Source organism: Penicillium expansum, assembly GCF_000769745.1.
Source record: "Penicillium expansum strain MD-8 chromosome Unknown contig309, whole genome shotgun sequence".
Taxonomy (NCBI): Eukaryota; Fungi; Ascomycota; class Eurotiomycetes; order Eurotiales; family Aspergillaceae; genus Penicillium; species Penicillium expansum.
Window position 1 is genome coordinate 151,357 of NW_015971368.1, and position 20,792 is coordinate 172,148.

Genomic DNA, 20,792 nt, shown 5'->3' on the forward strand with positions numbered 1-20,792 from the left:
GTAGACGTATTAAGACACTGTGACACAGTCTGTGGAACTGTACCTGCTGCGAATTGAACACAAGAAATTTCAACGAGTCAAGGGAGTCAAGGGAGAAAAATATGGAAAAGTTAGACTCGGAGGGGATCTTCTGGAGGCAGGGATAAGTTCAGGCGGTGGAGGTGAAGATCATTCCATTTAGCCCGCCAAGTTAACTTTGTATGTACTCCGTACTCCGTCCGTACTCCGTACAATGTACTTGTATGATGTTGTTATTGCGGTAATGTGGTCGAGGGTGGTTTGATACTGGCATAGAAGTTGCTCGAGTCATTCAAACTCGAAAAACAAATCCATTTATAACAACACCCCTAGGAGATGAAAAATATATATGTAGATGGCTGGGAACACATAAGCACCAAGTGCATACCTGTACGAAGTACGGAGTACAGAGCAAGAGCATTTCCTTGAAACTGACAATATGTACGGAGTACTCTGTACATATATGTATACTAAAATATGTAGGCGTAGGTTTTTTCCTACAATCTGCATGGCATACTCGAGAGGTCAACAAGCCAATGTTGCACAGACCCCGCGATAATAGTTCTCCAATTCCATGGTTCCCAACTGCAAGTCCATGGATTGCGAGAATATAGCTTATGTAGTACCGTGGTACAATGACCAATTTTAAGTCCAATTGCATAGAAGTATATAAAGGACTATTTATACACTATATATAGTGATAATTTCATGCCTAAATGCATGGACTTCGTGATGTTTATTGCACATCGTTTGGTTCCGTGTGTGCCTGCCATGCTCGCATTTCCACCCTTGGGCATTGGACCATAAACAACATATGTTTTACAAAATCTGCATAGGGTACTTCGTTCATACTGCAAAATTCTCCTTGAGCCCAATTTACTCTATGCAAATCCCAGACTAAAAGGGTCACCTGCAAGCGCAACACATCCTTCGCACACCGCCACTTGAGCGTCGGAGTAAAAAAAAAAGGGCCCAGTGCGGGGTTGGTGGATAGTCTGCGGCGTAAAGAAAGAATTCATGGTCCCTTTACGGAGTACGTCTGACTCATTTATTTAATGCGGACATTTTTGGAAGGGATTGAATTGGCTTGGAGATGGTGAACTCTCCACGAGTTCACTACGATATCACATTGCAGCGCTTCCACTCGAACAAACAAAAATAATCAATACAAAGAGAAAGTTTGACAGGACGAAGTACAATACAACAAGGGAACGTAAATCAGGCCATACGGGGGATTGAGAACAGCATGTAACGAACAAGCTTCTAGGTCAACATCATACCAATAGGAATCGCCGGTACATATCACGTTCAATTGTAGTCTTCCGGTGTTTTATACCGAGCGCTCTTGGGTGCTGGGACTCCGTACACTTTCTCATACTCCCTCTCATACCGTTGACGATCTTCGATTTGCAATCTGTGGTAGCGCTAGATTCATAGTCAGCGCCTGAATTTGGTATGTATGTATCGATTCTGCGAAGATCCTTACATCTTTCTCCGATTGAGGTAGGCTAGGCCATTCTTCGGAAATGGCTGTGAAGGTGTCTCTGCCAGACTTTCCCCGGTAAACATGGGTATCGAGGCGGTCCTTCACGAATAGAACGTAGGCAGAGTTGGGTATTTTGGGCAAGCGGTCATCTCTGATGGAAGGATAGTTCTTGGTGCCAATACGTGAAAGGGTTAGGCGGGCACTGTTGGCATCCCTGATCTGGAGAGGTGTGTGCGTCTTGACCCACGCGTCGTAGGCAGCGGCGTTAGCGGCTACGTTCGCCCTGGCTTGAGCTTCGAGTCTCTGGATTTGGGGTATTAGTATGCCGCCTCTGAGGTATACGGAGAAGCTGAAGGGCACATACCTCCTTGTTTTCAGGATCGAGGGATTTCGCATGCTCCACGCCAATCAAGAATCCTTCCTTAGCCGGGTATTGACCTTTGATCTCGCGCAGCTTCTCAGTAAAACCAAGACTGAAGGCAGAAGTGGGCAGCAACTTGGGCCGGTTGAGCAGGGCAGTCGTCTTGAGCTCTTTGATGTGAGCCCGGAGTTCCTTTATCTTCTGTTTTTCCTGTTCTTCCTCGCTGAGGGCTCTCTTCTTCGGTTTGTGGTCGGCCTTTTTAGACCCATTCGCTTTGGGTGTCTTGCTCGCCTTTTGAGGGGTAGAAGCAGTCGCGAACGAACTCGATTGAGACAGTGATTGGAATTGAGGGCGTGCCGGACCTGAGCTAGCTGCTAAACAGACGCGACTAAGCTGATTCTGCAAGTCGCTCACGCCGGTGCGAGGAGGGAGAGCACCGCGGTGCAGGGTGCGGAGGAAGCCCCCCCGAGCTGCCGACTGCCAAGACATGAAGTAACTGTCGACGAAGAACTAGCTAGAGCGAGGTTTAATAATAGAGACAAGGACGAGACAAATCAGCAATTGAATCTTCAAAAGCTAAGAATCGATAAGAGGAGCTGTTGACGCAAGCGGAGCAGGAGTCGCGCCTCCTTTGGTGTACCTATCCGGATCGGGCCTAGCTGCTCCGCATGACCTTATGTAATCTGTTTCTTCATTCCAACGGTTTGCGAAAGTGACGATGCGATAGACAAACACCTCAAACGTTACTCTTTTTGGGTGCCCTGACGATTGAATTATCGTCCCAAACCCTTTCCTCGCGGGGCGCTTTCTCTTGCCCTCTCTCTCTCCTCCTCCATCGATCCGTGTCCCGGGTGCTTTTGCGTTCCAGTAACACTCACTAATCAGCCTGCAACAATGGCTCGCCACGGAGATACTCGCTCACCATCACCTGTAGGCAGCACATATTCTTCATCCCGGCGGCCTCGCAGAGAGGATGATCGCTATGACAGAACCAGGCGGGATGATGGGCGCAGTTACCGCAGATCCCGCAGCCCAGAGGTACGTGTGGCGCGCATCGCAAATTCACATCTAATCTTGCAATCTCTGACCAAACTTGTGATATCCAGAGACGATACCGCGGGCGCGACCGCCCTCGCGATAGAGATGCATACCGACGACGAGACCTCCCCGTAGACCGGCGTGACGAAGATACTTATCGGCCAGCTCGAAGAGATCGATCCCGAGAACGGCGACGAGATGACGACCATGATGTCCGCCGCAGAAGTCGTGATAGGGATTACCGTTCCAGGCGAGATGACTCCCGCGATCGGGATCGCAGGAGGATAGATGATTCTGCTGACTTGAAGCCCAAGTCTAGACGGGATGACAGCCGTGATCGTGCTCCAAGCCGACGGTCCAGGTCCAGAACCCGAGAGGTAAGCTGCCCGCATCTTGCATCATACCGAGCCTTCGATATTAATTGAATCCCGCAGCCATCAAAGCCGTCCACACCGGCCCCCACTGCCCAAACAGACGAGCAAAAGAAAGCAGAGAGACTTGCTAAGCTCGAGGCATGGAAACAGAAACAAGCCGCCGAACGCGAGAAGAAGCAAAAAGAGCAGGCATCAGTTGATCCCAAAAAGATTCTCGAAGCTATTGACCGTAAATCGGTTGTGTCTCCAGGTCCTGCCGCATTTCCCGGAAAATTGAAGTTTGATCCAAAAGCCATCGTCAAATCATCAACCACATCCACGGCTGCTCCCGCCGTCCTTGGTACTGATGTTGCCGTCCCGACATCTGTCAAGCCTCCATCTGTAACAAAACCCATTGCACCTAGTGCTGCTCCCGCCACCCTCTCTGGTCCCTTGAAAGCCAAAGGTAATGTCAGCGGATTCGGCCTGGGCGCCAGACAAATTTCTGAAACGGAGAAACCCTCTGCTTCTAAAACTCTGGGCTTTGGGGATGCAGATGAGGAATCAACACGCAAGAAACTCGAAAAATTGCCAACCGCACCTCTGGATGTGGGCGGACAGGTGGACGATGTCGTGGAAGATGATGATGTAGACATGCAAGTTGAAGGAACGGAAGAACACGCAGCAGCCGAAGCGCGTGCTGCAGCTGAACGCCGAGATACACGACTTCAAAGTCAGAATGATGATGTTCATATGGAGGAGTCGACAGACGCACAGGCCGATTCTACCCCTATGGAAGTTGACGATGACGAAGAAATTGATCCGCTGGATGCGTTCATGGCTGAACTCCAAGACTCGGCGCCGCCTGAACGGAAAATTGGCGCCACATTTGCCAAGAAGACCGACCACCAACAACCCGAGGCGATGTTTGGCGATGACGAGGATGTGGATGTGACTGCAGTTGGTGACGAGAAAGCCGAAGATGTCCTCGCCCTGGCAGCAATGAAAAAAAAGAAGCGGGAGATGCCCGATATCGACCACACGAAGATCGAGTATGAGCCGTTCCGCAAGGAATTCTACACCGAACCGTCCAACCTTGCCGAAATGACCGAGGAGGAGGTAGCAAACTTGCGACTTGAACTGGATGGCATCAAGGTCCGCGGTCGCGATGTCCCTAAACCTGTCCAAAAGTGGTCGCAATGCGGTCTGGGGGTTCAGACATTAGATGTTGTTCACAAACTCGGGTGGGAAAACCTCACCTCCATCCAAGCGCAAGCAATCCCCACGATCATGTCTGGCCGCGATGTCATCGGCGTGGCAAAAACTGGCTCAGGAAAGACCGGTGCTTTCCTGGTTCCGATGTTCCGACACATCAAAGACCAACGGCCCTTGGCTAGTACAGATGGTCCCATCAGTATGATCTTGTCACCCACCCGTGAACTGGCCACTCAAATCCACAAAGACTGCAAGCCCTTCCTAAAGGCCTTGGGTTTGCGCGCTGTCTGCGCGTATGGCGGCGCCCCCATCAAAGACCAAATTGCCGAGCTAAAACGAGGCGCGGAAATTATTGTATGCACTGCTGGTCGGCTCATTGATCTCCTGGCCGCAAATCAAGGACGGGTCCTCAATCTACGTCGCATCACATATGTCGTCCTCGATGAGGGGGATCGCATGTTCGATATGGGTTTTGGACCACAAGTTGTGAAGATTATGGCTAGCATCCGACCGGACAGGCAGACTGTTCTTTTTTCAGCCACATTCCCAAAGAGTATGGAAGCATTGGCCCGGAAAACTTTGAACGAGCCAGTGGAGATCACAGTAGGTGGCAAGAGTGTTGTGGCTCCGGAAATCACGCAAATTGTCGAGGTCCGTAATAACGACCAGAAATTCTTCCGCCTGTTGGAGCTCTTGGGAAATCTGTACGAAGACGACGCGAATGAAGACTATCGCACGCTGATTTTCGTGGACCGTCAAGAAGCCGCGGATGACTTGCTCAAGCAATTGATGTATAAGGGTTATCCATGCATGTCGATTCACGGCGGAAAGGATCAGATTGATCGTGACAGCACTATTCAAGAATTCAAGGCTGGCATTTTCCCTATCCTGGTCGCAACGTCAGTTGCTGCTCGTGGGTTAGACGTCAAGCAGCTCAAGCTCGTTGTCAACTATGACGCACCTAATCACCTGGAGGATTATGTCCATCGTGCCGGCCGCACTGGACGGGCTGGCAATACTGGAACCGCCGTCACGTTTGTCACCGAAGAACAGGATCGGTATGCGTTGGATATTGCAAAGGCTCTCAGACAAAGTGGACAGGAAGTCCCCGAGCCTCTTCAAAAGCTCGTTGATGGGTTCAATGAGAAGGTCAAGTCTGGCAAGGAGAAGAATTTCTCGCGCCATGGATTTGGTGGTAAAGGTCTGGACCGTCTTAATATGGAACGTGAAACTGCGCGATTGCGTGAGCGGAAAGCATACAAAACTGGCGATGACATGGATGATGAAGAAGATAAACTTGAGACCGAGCAGGAGTCAGACGATCGATTCAACAAGGCTCTTTCAGCTGTCCGATCCGCCGCGGAGCCGGCTGTACCAGCAGCTACACCTTCAGTCTCTATGCCGGGTGTGCCGAAAGGTATTGATCTTGATGGCAAGATCGTTGTACATCGTACAGAGAGAGCACCGGCAAATGCCTCAAAGAACCCGTTGGACAAGGTGGGGTCTGCTGTTGCAGATATTCACGCACGTTTGAGTCGTGCAGGTGTCATGAGATCGGGTGTGCCTATTGATAACCGTGGCCCTGATGCCGGAGCGTTCCATGCAACGCTTGAAATCAATGATTTCCCTCGTAAGTTACCCACATTCCTCCCACTTCAAATAAGTACTTACCACTTCATTTCTTGATACAGAAAAAGCACGTTGGGCTGTCACAAATCGCACAAACGTGGCAAAAATCCTGGAGGCATCCGGAACCTCTATCACCACCAAGGGCAATTTCTACGCCGCCGGGAAGGAACCCAGTCCCGGAGAGCTTCCCAAGCTGTACATTCTGGTGGAGGGCGAGACGGAGATCTCAGTCACCACCGCCATACACGAGCTTAGACGCCTGCTTAAGGATGCAACACTGGCAGCCTCAGAGGGTGAGGCGCGTGCTCCGGTGGGTGGTCGCTACAATGTTCTTTAGATCATTCTTTAGTTCATAGTGGACTCCAAAATACTCTAAATCAATGATTGTACGATATCCTTGATGTGTCTCTATTCATGTAGAAGCTGCAGCTAAATAGTCTATTCATGATTACTCATGTCGAGTGGTGGAATTGGAGAAATATCGGTCAATCGGAGTCACCAGCGAGACCAGCATCGTTGCATGAATTAAACTATCAAAGAAACTGGATTCCATAATTCCACCGACAATTAAGTCAAAGGACTTTGACAAAAACTAAACATACGCTATAAATATACACAATAAGCCAGCAAATACAAATACAACGCCAACAAACAGATCGCCGGGATATAATTGCAGTAATGATCAAATCAAGATTTCGTGCGGGTGTGCCTATTCCCATCTCCTTGTGGCTTCAGCCCCATCTACATCTCGTGCAGCCCTCTCTGTACGACTGACTTGATCCAATGTCTGTGCTTGGGTCTGTGCTTTCTGTGCAGCTAGCTTTGCTCCCAATTTCCCTTTATTGGCAGAGGCACCTTCGGCGCGTTTCTATAAGACCCACAAGTCAGCAATCGCAACTCTGCATAGCATATCTTAGCGGGAAATGAGCTGTCATACCTGTGCGGCAATTGCAGCATTTGCACGGGCCTCATCCGTTCCGGCAGTACTAGCATCTGTAGTGCCCTCACCCAGAGTGCGACCGGGTGTAGCCTTCCAGTTTGTCTTGGCCGGAAGTGGGGCGCGGGGTGCGGCAGTACTCCCTGAGCTAGTACCGACTACACGGCCCGGTTGGCTGAATGGGTCTGCCTGATTAGAAGAACGGGAGCAGATGTTGCCCATTGTGATTGTGTAGTAAGGCGCAGGGATCGGAGGATTTGTTGTCGCGGTTAGTGTGGGGTGGGCGCAAGGCAGGCAAGGTCGCTGATTTGAGCTTCGGCTAGGGTGCCAAGTTGATCTTTGGGGGACCCAATTGGGTGTAATAGGTTTTCTTCAAGGTAGACAATACAAGTGCTATGCTGGCTATGTATTGAGTCGTACCTGTGGACGTTGTTGTTGTTCGTGGATCATCGCAAGTGGATGTTGGAGTACTGCGATAAGCTGATAGTCGATCCGGGGCAAAGGCGGTGAGAATAGTAGGACATAATTGATTTCGGTAAGTCGGGCTAGACCTTTGGATTTACTAGTAAATTCCTAGGTGGTAAACGTAAATATGTTGTCAGCTTATAGATTCTATTAATTGAGTCAATCAATATTAAACTTTCCCCTATGTACCGGATGCAAACTGCAGACAAACTACCGGATTAGGGCTGTCAAAGCAGGTCGGGCCAGAGGGGCAGAATAGAGCTTAGTCAGAATTTCCCTTCAAGGGAAATTATCTCCGCGGGGAAAGGAATTCTTCGTTGGAATGCTGGGGATGATTTCTCAGTTTCTCTCGTTCTCAGGTCTCCGTTTCCTGCAGTTTCGACTCTATATCACATATATCACAAGATTATCCGAAATTGCTCGCCAAAGCACGCTCTACGATTCGCTCGAAAATCATGACGCCTAACCCCCAAGGTCCCCATCCTCTCCTGCGTCCCGAAGGTCCTCACGGCTACACTGAGGGGTCTCAGTCGACACCAGGTTATGCCCCCTGATCCTCTCGAAATCCTTTGGATTTGATCCTGCATCTGCGACTCCAAGGTCCTCCTTTTTGCTTTTCCTGCACGTCGATCTCGGTCAATTCTCCGATTGCGCCTGTCCTCAACCAGTCCAGTCCTAGCGCATGACTCGATTGCGAATCTATCCGTGCTGTGAGAGGAAAACATACGGTATTACAACCTAAACTTTCTCCCGGGAACGGCGCACACACGGGTGACACTTTCACTCGTGGCTTCGTGGGTTTTGTAGTGTGATATCGTACCTGACGGGCCTTCACTGTCCCACTTATGGTCGCACACTGCTCGGTTCCTCGACTGCATTTCCCCCATATTATTCGTCGTACACGCTGTTGTGACGACACTGTTCCTAGAAAACCCGATTCGATTGCGACCCTTACACCTTCCCTCCATCCTCTGAAGTGAACCGTGCACCATGGCGTCCCAAACCCAACAAGGCGATTTCTGCCTTGAATGCAACTGGGAAGCGTTCCACATCGATGGCAAGGCGGCGGTAGATCCCTCCGGTAATGTTGATCAACATCATTGGAACTGTTCAAGTCTTGAAACCCATCCACCACTACCCCATTGTGAGGTTGATGAGGCCTGCTGTGATGTAGACGACTGCGCGCTAGACTGCGGGTCCATATGTGGCCGCTTTACGGGCTGTGACACTTCCACTGTCTGCTCAGTTACTCACTGCGAGGATGACAACTGCGATGATGATAACTGCAACGACCACAACTGCGACGATACTCATTGTGATCCCACCCACTGCGACGATAACTGCGAGGTCGACCACTGTGAAAGTATTGACCCCCTGTGCTTCGAAGACCACTGCTGCGAAGGTCCTGCTAGTCAAGACTGCGGCTTCGACACTCTGTTTGGACTCAACACCCCGCTGTCGCTAGACACGGGGGTTTTTCCTTCCATGATAATGGGAAACACTTCCGTTGGCCATACAACAAAAGCCATGCAGCATCCTTTCCCTGGTGTCATCGATCCATTTCAACAAGAAACCATCCGATCCTCATACCAAACGCATGCCACCCACTGCGAGCAGGACGTATCCAACCACTTTGAGTGTCATGATTTCCAGAAAGACTGGCAAGGGATGTTCGTGGCGCCTCCTGCTCCCGCACAAGCTGAAGTAAACCCAGCGGAGGTTTTCCACATGCTGGGTATGTGTTCCGATTTCTCGATATGCCAAGATCAACACGTAGCTGGGACTCCTCAGACCAGTCTCGATACCTTCGACAAACCCAAAATCGACACATCAGATGCATTCAACTGCTTCAATCCTGAACATCATCATGTCCACAACCATTTCAAAAACCCCAATGATTTCAACCTGCAAACTCTCCGCAAAGGGCCTCACCGCAATCATCATCGTTGCCGAGCTCACCACCATGCTCATTCTCACCCGTATTCTCCTTACTCCCGACAGTCCCGCTCTAGCATCAGCTCTCACCTCATTTCCAGCCCAGGAGAGACCCCACCACCTCTCGAAGGTGACTCCTCATCCGTCCTTACCACACCAGACTTTTCTCCGGCCGACAGTAAGCTGCATATCTGCAAGTGGGCAACGGAAATCCATGGAATCAAGGCTGCTTGCGGTGCTACTTTTGCCGATTGTGGTTCTCTCCAGGAGCACCTCGTTGCCAGTCATATGAACACCGTGAACGGTGCCAAGGGCAATGGGTACTACTGCTGCTGGGAAGGATGCCATCGTCCAGACGACCCCTTCTCGCAGAAGTCCAAGCTTCAGGGGCATTTCCTAACACACAGCAACTGTACGTCATATACGTCATATCGCTATCTACCGTTGCTTGGACAAATGTGCTAACATGAATTGCATCTTTCTAGACAAGAACTTTTCTTGCTCCGTGTGTGGCAAGACGTTTGCTAGACAGGCGACATTAGACCGACACGAGCGCAGTCATCGTGGTGACAAACCATACACATGCAAACACTGCGGTAAATCATTTACTGACAGCAGCGAATTGAGTATGTCGTCCTTTAATTCCTTCTTGAATATACTGCTAACCATTCCAGAAACACATTCGCGAACCCACACTGGCGAGAAGCCTTTCAAATGCACCTGGCCGGGATGCACTTTCACCACGGGCGACGTGAGTTCCTCTATCTATATGTCACATACCCGCTCATATTCTAACATCAACCCAGTCTTCCAATATGTCTAGTCACAGACTTAGTATGATACTCCTTCCATTTCAGACGCTTAACTTATTTTTACTAACTCCATCTAGCCCACGGAGAGCGGAAACACAAATGCCTTTTCCCGGGATGCACCAAGAGCTTTACACGTCCTGGTAAGTTCTGTGACCGACGCCTTGCTTTTAATCGCCTACATTCTAACATCAATTCTCCGCAGACCAATTGAAACGCCACCAGAGAACAACACACAAACAAGAACCCAGCTCAACACTTCCATCACCGAGCCCCGACCACTTCACTATGACCCCCTTCACTCTCGTCTAATGCACCACACCTTTAAATTGCATCATTGTATGCGATTGTCATGTCTTACGACCCGATTTATCCAGGCGCTATTTCCCGCCGGGCGTACTATGGATGCTTAAGAAGCACTTTGTTTCTGGCGTTTTGCAGATTTTTGAGAACTACTAAAAAGCTTGATACCACTTGTCCTTGATGTTGCCGGGATTTTCCACCAATGATTTAATTGATATATCGTCTTAGAGCCTGGACCGATCAACTCTTTGATTGGCCTGGGTGATCTACTTCCTATGTGGTTTTATTATGTTATGATTTGCTTTCATGAACTGGCATGTCAAGTATGATATTCGTGCGTAGGAAAATTTGAAGCTTGCAGACTCAGGATGTATAATGCCTCTATTTATTTTGCTGATGATCTGGTAACGGACCCTAACATACAAAGTACCATGTAGACGTTAAAGTATACAATTGCCGCATCCAGATATGGAAACCATATCATCGTTGTACCTTACAAGTGATTGACACGATTGTGGATGGCCATACCACAAAATGCCCTTAATCTTCCATAGCCCTCTCCTCGAGCGCCTCAATAGCATTCTTCAACTCCCGAATCCGATGTCCAACCCGCCGCCGCACCTCATCCTTAACACCCTGCGGGATCTCCGCGGGATTATATTGCGTCTCGACAATAGCACTCTCCCCGGACTCCTCTACCTCAGATGGCGACTCATCCGTCTCATTCTCAACTTCCCCAGGACGAGCAGTGTAGAGGCCGTACACTGCGGACAGCTGGTTGAGAGCATCGCGGGCAGACTCGCGGTCTGAGGCGGCGTAGATGGTAGATGAGTCAGTGCTTTCTGTAGCAATTTCGAACTCGTCTTTGGCGACCTCGTACAGCTCTTGTAGTTCTTCGACTAGGAGATCGGCTTCGGCTTTGCCGGTTGATCCTTTTCGGTCGGCGTAGGTTCTAGCTGTAGGGTTGGAGAGCGACGGTCGGAGAGACAATTGCAATTGGCGTGAGATTGGGCTAATTCGGGCTTTGCTGGAGCTAGACAGGCTGTGCAAAGAGCGAGAGATGGGATACAGTCGCTGTATGGAGGGTCGGTTGAGGTGGTGCAATTGTGGACCTCCAAGGCGCAGGAGTGGAGAGCCACGCGTAGCGCGAATGCATTGTAGGGTGGACATTTTGAAATTGATACTAATGAAGTAAATCAAATGAGAATTTGTAAAATATTTTTCAAGAACGCAGCTGAGCTGTCGTAAAAGTCCGGCGCTCAGGGATGACGTCGCTACCTTTTTATCGTATCACGTGGTGATAAGAAAGGCCCTCCCAAGGGATTACATAAGAGCATTTAGCGTATTTCACCACCGAGTGGTCCACACCCCCGAGTCGTCCACCCCACCGGAAACGCGTCAATTAATTTAATCCCTTCTTCCTCAACCACACACTATGCCACCAATTCGTACTCAAAGCTCTAGAAATTCAACAGAGTAAGAGGGTAGGATCTTACTAGCAATCCAGGCTTTTAAGAATCAAAAAATATCTTCAATATGTGAAGTAGCGCGCCGTTTCGAAGTCCTAAGGTGTCCTCTCCTCTCCTCCTGATTCTCGAAACGATACAATTACGAGCGTGCGAAATATAAAGACCCTAAGATTATAAAGAGGTGGTTTAATCTGGTTCAAAAGACAATCCTTCAATATGGAATCGACCCTAACAATATCTACAACTTTGATAAGACTGGTTTTGCAATAGGATTGACTACAACTGCGAAGGTTAGTATAAGGAGTGAATACTATAGTCGGAGGTGTTACGGACCTACCCGTCACCAACCAGTGGTAACCCACAGGGCATACAGATAGGCCATCAAGAGCCAACCAACCAACCAGTCAGTATTCACGTGCGATACACCCAGCAGAAAGGAAGGGTCAGCTAGAAGGCAGCCACTCTCGGCCTCCGATAGGTAAATATCAATTCTACTCTATAAGAACTTTAAATACCCTTAACCGCCTAGATTATATAACCATAACTCCCTACTAATACTAAGGAGGAGTAGGAAGTCACCGCGACTCTAATAGATATACTCTAGGGAGTAGCAGCTTGGTTAAGAGACAGATCGTTGACGTTGGAGGACCAGCAATAAGCAAGTATAATCAGGAAAGCTTCTAACATAACTGTGACTAGTTAGGCAGTGCGTAATAACGCGGCCCTTAGCTGCTATTATTAAAAATTGTCTTTATATCCCTTATTTTTATTCGTAAGATCTGCGATTTGGCTCGTTTCATTCTTGAGGGCTCTTCTGGAAACAAAGCAATCTCAGCCGAGTTAACTATAATTATTCCGCCAACATCTTTGTGTGCCCCTATTAGGCAAAGTCTTGGTTAGTCAACGATTAACCACCAGTACCACCATAGAGCCACCATCCCCGGTACCACCTCCACCTCCTCTACTAGGCTCAGTGCAAACGTTGAGAATACATATCAAAAACTGGCTAGGTTAGCTTCACCTCATCGACGTAATGTTCAAATGCCGCTTCGGCAATCTAAGAAGTAGTTGGCGATCTGCTGCTGATCATATCGCGGATCATCACAAGCTGTGACGGTGCAAGTCGAGGCACCATGATATCCTTTGTCGCGCCGTCAACCGAATGGTTGAGGAGGTAGGCGCAGGGCAACGAGATGGTTCTGGGTCGGTTCGGGCCGATGTTAAGCCGACAACCCTCACCTCTGTATGGCGCCAAGGAAAGCCCAAAATTTAGATAAATATAGTTATAGCTCGAAAACTCAGAGCCTAGGGCTGGCCACACTGACCGACTAGAATTTTTAGTGGCCCAAGCTTAAAATCCCGAAGATATCTCAGAGCCTGCTGTAAGCTGTTGTGGCTTCATCCGGATATTTGGCGCTATAGTTATTAATAGCAAATTGCATGTCGGGCCGTAAGATTAGCACCAATAGAAACGCACTCTCACACAGCCTCACTCGTTTTGCTGCCTGTCCCTTTCCCCTCAAGCTGGAACACTTCCTTTTTCCCACAAAATTCTTCCAGTCCCGTCTATCTTGCGACAAATCAAACTTGATCTAGCCAGCAAAACTCCAAAAATTATCGACACACAACCGACAACGTGAAAACAGTGGCTCCTCTACTGATCCAATGAATCGACCTGAGCAACGAGATCCAGATTCAGCAGACTCGTACACGGTAGCGTGGATCTGTGCGCTGGAAGAGGAGTATTTTTGTGCATGCCGTATGCTCGACGAGGAATACGGCGGGCCGGAAATAAGCGAAGACAACGATGATAACACATACGTCTACGGTCGTATTGCTAAGCATTACGTGGTGATTGGTTGTCTTCCGGCCGGTCGGTATGGCACCAATTCAGCTGCTCGTGTTGCCCGAGATATAGTTCGAACCTTTCCACGCTTGCGATTCGCATTAATGGTAGGCATCGGAGGCGGCGCACCAACTACCCGGAATGATATCCGATTGGGGGATGTTGTCGTATGTCAACCAAAAGATGGATTCGGCGGAGTGATACAATATGATCTGGGCAAGTTGAAGGATAGCCACTTTCATAAGACAGGTTAACTAAATGCGCCGCCTGAGAAGCTTCTAGGAGTTATTCCTGAGATGCGCAGACTGTATAGTGATAAAAGGAAACCAGATAGACTCGGAGAATACCTTCTGCGTCTCGATGATATAGAAGATTATCACCAACCAACTGTTAACCGGCTTTATGCTACAAACTATCTATATGTGTTCGGACGAAATTGTGACGAATGCGATTTACACTCGGTGGTGGTCCGCCCGCAACCACCGTATTCTCCACGTTTACTATAGAAATATTGCGTCAGGGAATTCCGTACTTAAGGATGCCACTATACGGGATATATATGCGAATGACCCGGAGCTGAATATTCTATGCTTCGAAATGGAGGCTGCAGGTCTCATAAACAACATCCTATGTCTGATTATTCGCGGAATCTGCGATTATTGCGACTCCCACAAGAATGACGACTGGTATAAATATGCCGCACTTACTGCTGCTGCGTATATACGAGAGCTACTCCTAGTTTTAAGGCCGCAACGTGTGGATACCTTACCCCCCTGGGCTGAGCGAGTAGCTCAAGAACTTTAATAAGGTTAGAACCTTAAATCCTGAAATTGTAACTTTATATGACTTGGTTGTGACTGAATATGATAATAAGTATATACTCTAATATAATATATCATTCAGTTCATACGATTATTCATTCGGGACAGTGTACTGACAACTTCTAGTTGGCCAGGAGTTGACTAGTCTCAAAAACACCCAAGAGTAGCATGCAATTCGGTTGATTATCGTCAAGTACATTATCGCTAACTTTGAATAGGACTGTCCTGACGACGGTGGAATATTTGGACCAGAAGATTGACCTTCGGAAGTTGGAAGGCGCGATGGAGGCAGGGTTTGAATCCTTCTCCGATCGAGACGAAGTCCAATGTCTTCAAGGAACTAGGACCGAGCTTCTCCAGCAGATAATGGAATGGGCCGTCTCGCCGTCCCAAAAAAGCATTTTCTGGCTAAATGGAATGGCTGGGACAGGAAAATCCACAATATCTCGGACTGTGGCAAAATTGCTCAAGGACACCGACCATCTGGGTGCAACTTTCTTCTTTAAGAGGGGTGAAGGGGACCGAGGGAACGCGAAGAAGTTTTTTCCGACATTGACAAGGCAACTCACTCTCAAAATTTCTGAGCTAAGGTCTAGCGTGCAAAAGACACTCCATAATGACCCTGACATTGCGTCAAAATCGCTTAGGGAGCAGTTTGAGAAACTACTCCTTCAACCGCTGCTGCATCTTAATCGATTTGGCCAACAACCTCAAATTTCTGTGATAGTGATCGATGCTTTGGACGAATGTGAACATGATCAAGATATCCGGAATATAATCCGATTACTGCCTCTTCTACAGAAGGCAAAAGCAGTTCGCCTTCGGATCTTTTTAACTAGCAGGCCTGAACTCCCAATCAGCCTCGGCTTTTCAGAGATCGCAGACCGTGAATATCAGGACCTAGCTCTTCACGAGGTATCCGAAGAATTGACAGAACATGACATCCAGTTATTCCTACAAGACCGATTTGCGAGGATCAAACACGATAGAAATATTTCACAAGACTGGCCCGGCGATAACGTCATTAAAGACTTGGTCACAATATCCGTTCCACTATTTATTTCGGCTGCCACTATGTGCCGTTATATCGAACATTCAAAATGGGAACCTAAATTGCGCCTCGCAGAGCTTTTGAAAGACCAAGCCAAATATTTATCGAGAATGGATAAAACATATCTACCAATTCTGACGCGACTACTAGACGATCAAGAGAGTGATAAGGCGGAGCAGCAGCAGCTCCTACAAGAATTCCAGAAAATAGTCGGTATTATCATTCTTCTTGCTGTTCCGCTTTCAATAAATACGCTATCGCTGTTGCTTAAGATAGAAGCAGACCAGATCAGTAATCGATTGGATTCATTCCGATCGGTTTTAAGCATTTCTAAGGACCGAGATCAGCCTATTAGGATCCTACATCTATCATTTCGGGATTTTTTGGTTCGGTCTCCAACCAAATTTCATATGGATGAGCCGAAAAATCACACAAAGATTGCTCAGTTTTGTCTCAAAACCATGCAGGGTTATCTACGGAAAGATATCTGCAATTTAGTGAGCCCTGGAACTCGTAGGGCAGACATCGACCCTCAACATATCCGCCAGTACCTTCCAATGGAAATACAATACTCTTGCCGCTACTGGATCTACCATCTCGAACGAAGTCAGGTTTTATCTTCCGAGATAGAAGACCTGTATTTATTCCTCCAGAAGCATTTTCTGCATTGGGTGGAAGCGATGAGCCTGCTTGGTCTTGTATCAAAGGTGGTAGGTATGCTTGATCTCCTCCACATGGTTGTTCCTGTAAGTACCATATCCCTCGGCAATTCAAGTTGTACACTAATACTTTTAGAACGACGAAACTTCCGATTTGTCTAATTTTCTTCATGATGGAAAGCGCTTTATTCTGAAATATTGCCAGATAGCCGATGAAGCACCCCTTCAGATTTATTGCGCCGGATTGGTATTTTCACCTCTGACGGCAATAATTCGTATGGAGTTCATGCCGGACCTTCCTAGTTGGATATGCCAGTTGCCACAAGTTAGTGAAAAATGGAGTGCAGAATTACAGACTCTAGAGGGCCATTCAGCCCCAGTTTGGTCGGTAGCCTTCTCTCCTGATAGCCGGCTGCTAGCGTCCGGCTCTTGGGATAACACAGTACGCCTCTGGGATACGGCGACAGGCGCGCTCCAACAGACTTTTGAGGGCCATTCACATTATGTCCGTTCGGTTGCTTTCTCGCCTGATGGCCGGCTACTAGCGTCTGGCTCTTATGATAACACAGTACGCACCTGGGATACGGCGACGGGGGCGCTCCAGAAGACTATTGAGGCTGGATTTTGGTGGGTCTGGTCAGTGACCTTCTCGCCTGATGGCCGGCTTCTTGCTTCCGGCTGCGAGGATGATAGAGTGCGGCTCTGGGACTCGGCAACAGGCGCGCTGCAGCATACCCTCAAGGGCCATTCACATTCGATTGCATCAGTGGCTTTCTCCCCTGATAACAGGTTGCTAGCTTCTGGCTCCTATGATTCGACAATACGGCTCTGGGACCCGGTAACAGGTGAGCTGCAGCAGACACTCGAGGGCCATTTATCTTCAGTTACGTCAGTGGCCTTTTCACCCGACGGTCAGTTGCTAGCATCTGGCTCCTATGATTCGACAATACGGCTCTGGTATCCGGCAACTGGTGCGCTCCAGCAGCACCTTGAGGGTCATTTATACTCGGTTCAGTCTGTAGCTTTCACGCCTGACAGCCGTCTTTTAGCGTCTGGATCTGATGATAGGACAGTACGGATCTGGGATATATCGACAGGTGCGCTGCAACATATCCTCGAAGGTCATGTGGGTTCTGTTAAATCGGTGGTCTTCTCGCCTAATAGCCGGCGATTAGCATCTGGATCCGACGATCACACAGTGCGGATTTGGGAACCAGCAATAGAAGCGCACCAGCATATGTTTACGGGCTATTCACATTCAATTGTTTCGGTGGCCTTCTCGCCCGACGGCCAGCTGCTAGCATCTGGCTCACATTCCACAGTACGGCTCTGGGACACAGCAACAGGCTCGCTCCAGCAGACTCTCAAAGGCAATCTAGATTGGGTGTGGTCAATTGCCATCTCGCTCGACAATCGAGTACTAGTGTCCGGTTCTCAAGATAAGACTGTGAGACTCTGGGACATAGCAACCGGCACACTTCAGCAGACTATCGAAAGCCACCCAGATTCAGTTCGGTCGGTAGCCCTTTCGCCCGATGGTCGGCTTCTTGCTTCCGGCTGTGAAGACCATAGAGTGCGGCTCTGGGACTCGGCAACAGGCGAGCTGCAGCATATCCTAAAGGGTCATTCAAATTCAGTTACATCAGTGGCTTTCTCGCCTGACGGCCGGCTGCTGGCGTCCGGCTCTTGGGATCGCAGCGTGTGCCTCTGGGACATTGCAACAGGCTCACTTCAACAGACATGGGATTTTCAAGTTATAGTCACTGTTTTCGAATTTTCCCATGACGGTTCATATTTGCATACCAGCTTAGGCGGCATTGACACTCAGGTAGGGTGTGCCATTTCCACATTCAATTCGCCTCATGCAAACCTGGAAATCTCTGAAGATCATCAGTGGATAAAATTGAATGGCGAAGAGGTTTTATGGCTTCCTCCCGAGTCTCGACCTGATTGCTTCAGGATCAAAGGCAGTAAACTTGCCCTAGGACAAAAATCAGGGCAGGTTTCGTTCATCGACTTTTGTACATGACAGACGTCAGAAGATTTCTATTTCCGTCTGTTTCGATTTTCCTGATTTCTTTTATCGAAAGGGAAAAATCTTTTCACGCAAGGACGTTTAAAAAAAGGGAAAATGTTCGGGGCGCTATTCTGCACAGCAACGTGCTACCAGGTTTTGGTAGCTTGAATACTCATCGAGGTAGGTTTATTCATGGTTAATAATAAACATGCCCGCTATTCTGCACTCGGTTTGCGGGGCTAGTGGATCTGTAGTGGGGCTACGAAACATTGAATGAGTGTGGTTGTGAAGCTGGTTTCGCTCGCGGCTGGTATGCAAAACCGTCGTTTTTCTGCGTCAGGATCTTTGTTTGGCGACGCTAACCGATTTAAAGTGGGAAGCTCGTGTAAGGGTCGAAGTCTTTGCTGCAACGCCGAGAATGTGAGTCGCGAACATTGTGTTGGTGAAGTGAAGCTGACCTGATAAGTTTCTCATTGATATTCTGAATGTTTGCACTGAGTCTAGTGGAGGAAGCGGTGGTGGCACTGGTGGTGGTCATGGTACTAGAGGGTGATAAGCAGTTTTCTTCTATACTAGTCAAAAATTGGGTTCAAGTTCCGCAAACTTCTATCTTCAAGCCTAAATGTCAAAAATGACCTCTAGCACTCTCTTTCTTTGCGCCGACCGCATCGATATACCATGCGAGGAATATATTAAAGCATTAATTTAGATCCACTTTATAGTAATTCTTTTAATAAAGCTTTTTAGCTTGGTAAAAAAACTCCTCAACCGGATTTAAGTCTAGTAAACATGGCAGTAGATATACTAATTTTACCCCCGCGTCCGCGTATATCTATAAAATCCATTCTAAATAATAGAATAATATATTATCTATAAGTATAACAGATTTAGGTTCCGGCTATTATCTATAGTACTAAAGAAGCTAATATAAAAAGTCTTTAAATATAATACCATCCGTTATACCGCGAAATATACGTAAAAGGATAATCCTATCCTAGGTATATATAGGTAGTATCTAATATCGCTAGTTATAATAGAACTATAATACCTATAAAGGGGCTATACTAAAGGTAACTAACCTATATACCTAAACCTAGCCCTCTTATTATATCTAGATTTATCTATATAGAGTCGACTAAATAATACGACTAAAAGTCTAATAAATTATAGAGATAAATTTCTTATAAATTAGTATTATACTCCTTTATATACTACTAGGCTATCTTTCTAGACTAGCCTTTAGTAATAAGGGCTAGACCTGGCAGTGACCCTCCGGGTGGTCCATGATCTTGGACCCTCCACCCGACCCTGACCCTGACCCTGACCCTGACCCTCCACGACCCGCAGCGACCCTCGAATACGTAAATTTCGAGCGCTAAGCCTAATTAAGGTGGATAAAACTGCTTACATGTCTTAATAAAATACAGTTATTTAGTTACATATATTTTGTCCACTAGATCATAATCACTAATTTATAACCATCTAAGTTGTTAAATAATCTAAAATTATTTAATAATATTATATTTTAAGTATGGTTCCCTTAGTTCTATGCTTCTTTTATACTATATAACTATAGGGAAGCGGTACTACATTTCGATTTTCCATCCATTTCGAGATTACCCTTCCTGTCGTCGTAACTATGCACCTCACGGATTTGCCCAACGAGATCCTAGCAGAGATCGCCCATCATACTCTTCCAGAGGGCTTTGATAGTTTGAATGTGACATCCAAGCATATCCATGAAATATGTGCTCCGCTCATGAAGCAGCATAATGATATGCGCCAACGCGCCTTTTCTTTTGACGAAGCCATGTCAGCTTTTACGTGGATATACCGGATCGCTACCACGCCGCTTTTGGGTCGTTATATTGAATACCCAAACTTAGACCAAGCTAGTCTATCTACTAGGTTGCCAGAAGACTATACAGAACTCGAGTAAGTGATGATTAAAGCACTTTTCGCTGAATCTTCTGTCCTGAGAGAAGCTGGTCTTGACTGGGAGAAATATCATGTCCAAATTTCATCGGAAATGCGCCATCATAGAGTTGCCGTTCTAGAACGTACACTATATGGCTACTCAAAACATGCATTTATGTTTTTGTTGACTCTCCTACCAAATCTTAAACGGCTGGAACTACCCAGATTTTGGTGCCCGACGACCTCCATTGCAAACTTCATGGAGACAAATTTTGAGAGAGCCAGGCAGATTCATCCCCATCGCCAGCCTATTCTGTCCAAGCTCTCTGATATCATATTAGAAGGGCTATACGAATACATCAGCACCCGGCAGTATAGGCTTCCAGAAGATAAAATGACGGATTTAATGTTCGCAACACCTTTCCTAGCTCTTCCGAAAATAAGAAATTTCCGGTATTCCGAC

General features: G+C 47.7%; 6 protein-coding genes across 6 annotated transcripts; 3 read left to right on the forward strand and 3 right to left on the reverse strand.

The window, feature by feature from the left end:
• Positions 1 to 1,326: 1,326 nt before the first annotated feature.
• Positions 1,327 to 2,354, reverse strand: PEX2_090690 (High mobility group, superfamily; the record flags this gene model as incomplete). Its single annotated transcript, XM_016746339.1, has 3 exons — positions 1,327 to 1,443; positions 1,505 to 1,807; positions 1,869 to 2,354. 3 exons carry the CDS (start codon positions 2,352 to 2,354, stop codon positions 1,327 to 1,329), a joined length of 906 nt encoding a protein of 301 aa, XP_016597128.1.
• Positions 2,355 to 2,759: 405 nt separating this feature from the next.
• Positions 2,760 to 6,437, forward strand: PEX2_090700 (uncharacterized protein; the record flags this gene model as incomplete). The annotated part of the gene is made up of 4 exons (XM_016746340.1): positions 2,760 to 2,903; positions 2,972 to 3,280; positions 3,338 to 6,101; positions 6,163 to 6,437. 4 exons carry the CDS (start codon positions 2,760 to 2,762, stop codon positions 6,435 to 6,437), a joined length of 3,492 nt encoding a protein of 1,163 aa, XP_016597129.1.
• A 372-nt stretch (positions 6,438 to 6,809) lies between these two features.
• Positions 6,810 to 7,259, reverse strand: PEX2_090710 (uncharacterized protein; the record flags this gene model as incomplete). Its single annotated transcript, XM_016746341.1, has 2 exons — positions 6,810 to 6,968; positions 7,038 to 7,259. 2 exons carry the CDS (start codon positions 7,257 to 7,259, stop codon positions 6,810 to 6,812), a joined length of 381 nt encoding a protein of 126 aa, XP_016597130.1.
• A 1,233-nt stretch (positions 7,260 to 8,492) lies between these two features.
• PEX2_090720 (C2H2-type zinc finger protein) lies at positions 8,493 to 10,558 on the forward strand (the record flags this gene model as incomplete). Its single annotated transcript, XM_016746342.1, has 6 exons — positions 8,493 to 9,849; positions 9,923 to 10,063; positions 10,112 to 10,188; positions 10,244 to 10,271; positions 10,327 to 10,389; positions 10,452 to 10,558. 6 exons carry the CDS (start codon positions 8,493 to 8,495, stop codon positions 10,556 to 10,558), a joined length of 1,773 nt encoding a protein of 590 aa, XP_016597131.1.
• Positions 10,559 to 11,089: 531 nt separating this feature from the next.
• PEX2_090730 (uncharacterized protein) lies at positions 11,090 to 11,719 on the reverse strand (the record flags this gene model as incomplete). The annotated part of the gene is made up of 1 exon (XM_016746343.1): positions 11,090 to 11,719. The coding sequence occupies one exon, from the start codon at positions 11,717 to 11,719 to the stop codon at positions 11,090 to 11,092; it is 630 nt and encodes a 209-aa protein (XP_016597132.1).
• A 1,964-nt stretch (positions 11,720 to 13,683) lies between these two features.
• Positions 13,684 to 18,424, forward strand: PEX2_090740 (uncharacterized protein; the record flags this gene model as incomplete). Its single annotated transcript, XM_016746344.1, has 4 exons — positions 13,684 to 14,031; positions 14,234 to 14,550; positions 14,904 to 16,482; positions 16,532 to 18,424. 4 exons carry the CDS (start codon positions 13,684 to 13,686, stop codon positions 18,422 to 18,424), a joined length of 4,137 nt encoding a protein of 1,378 aa, XP_016597133.1.
• Positions 18,425 to 20,792: the final 2,368 nt, after the last annotated feature.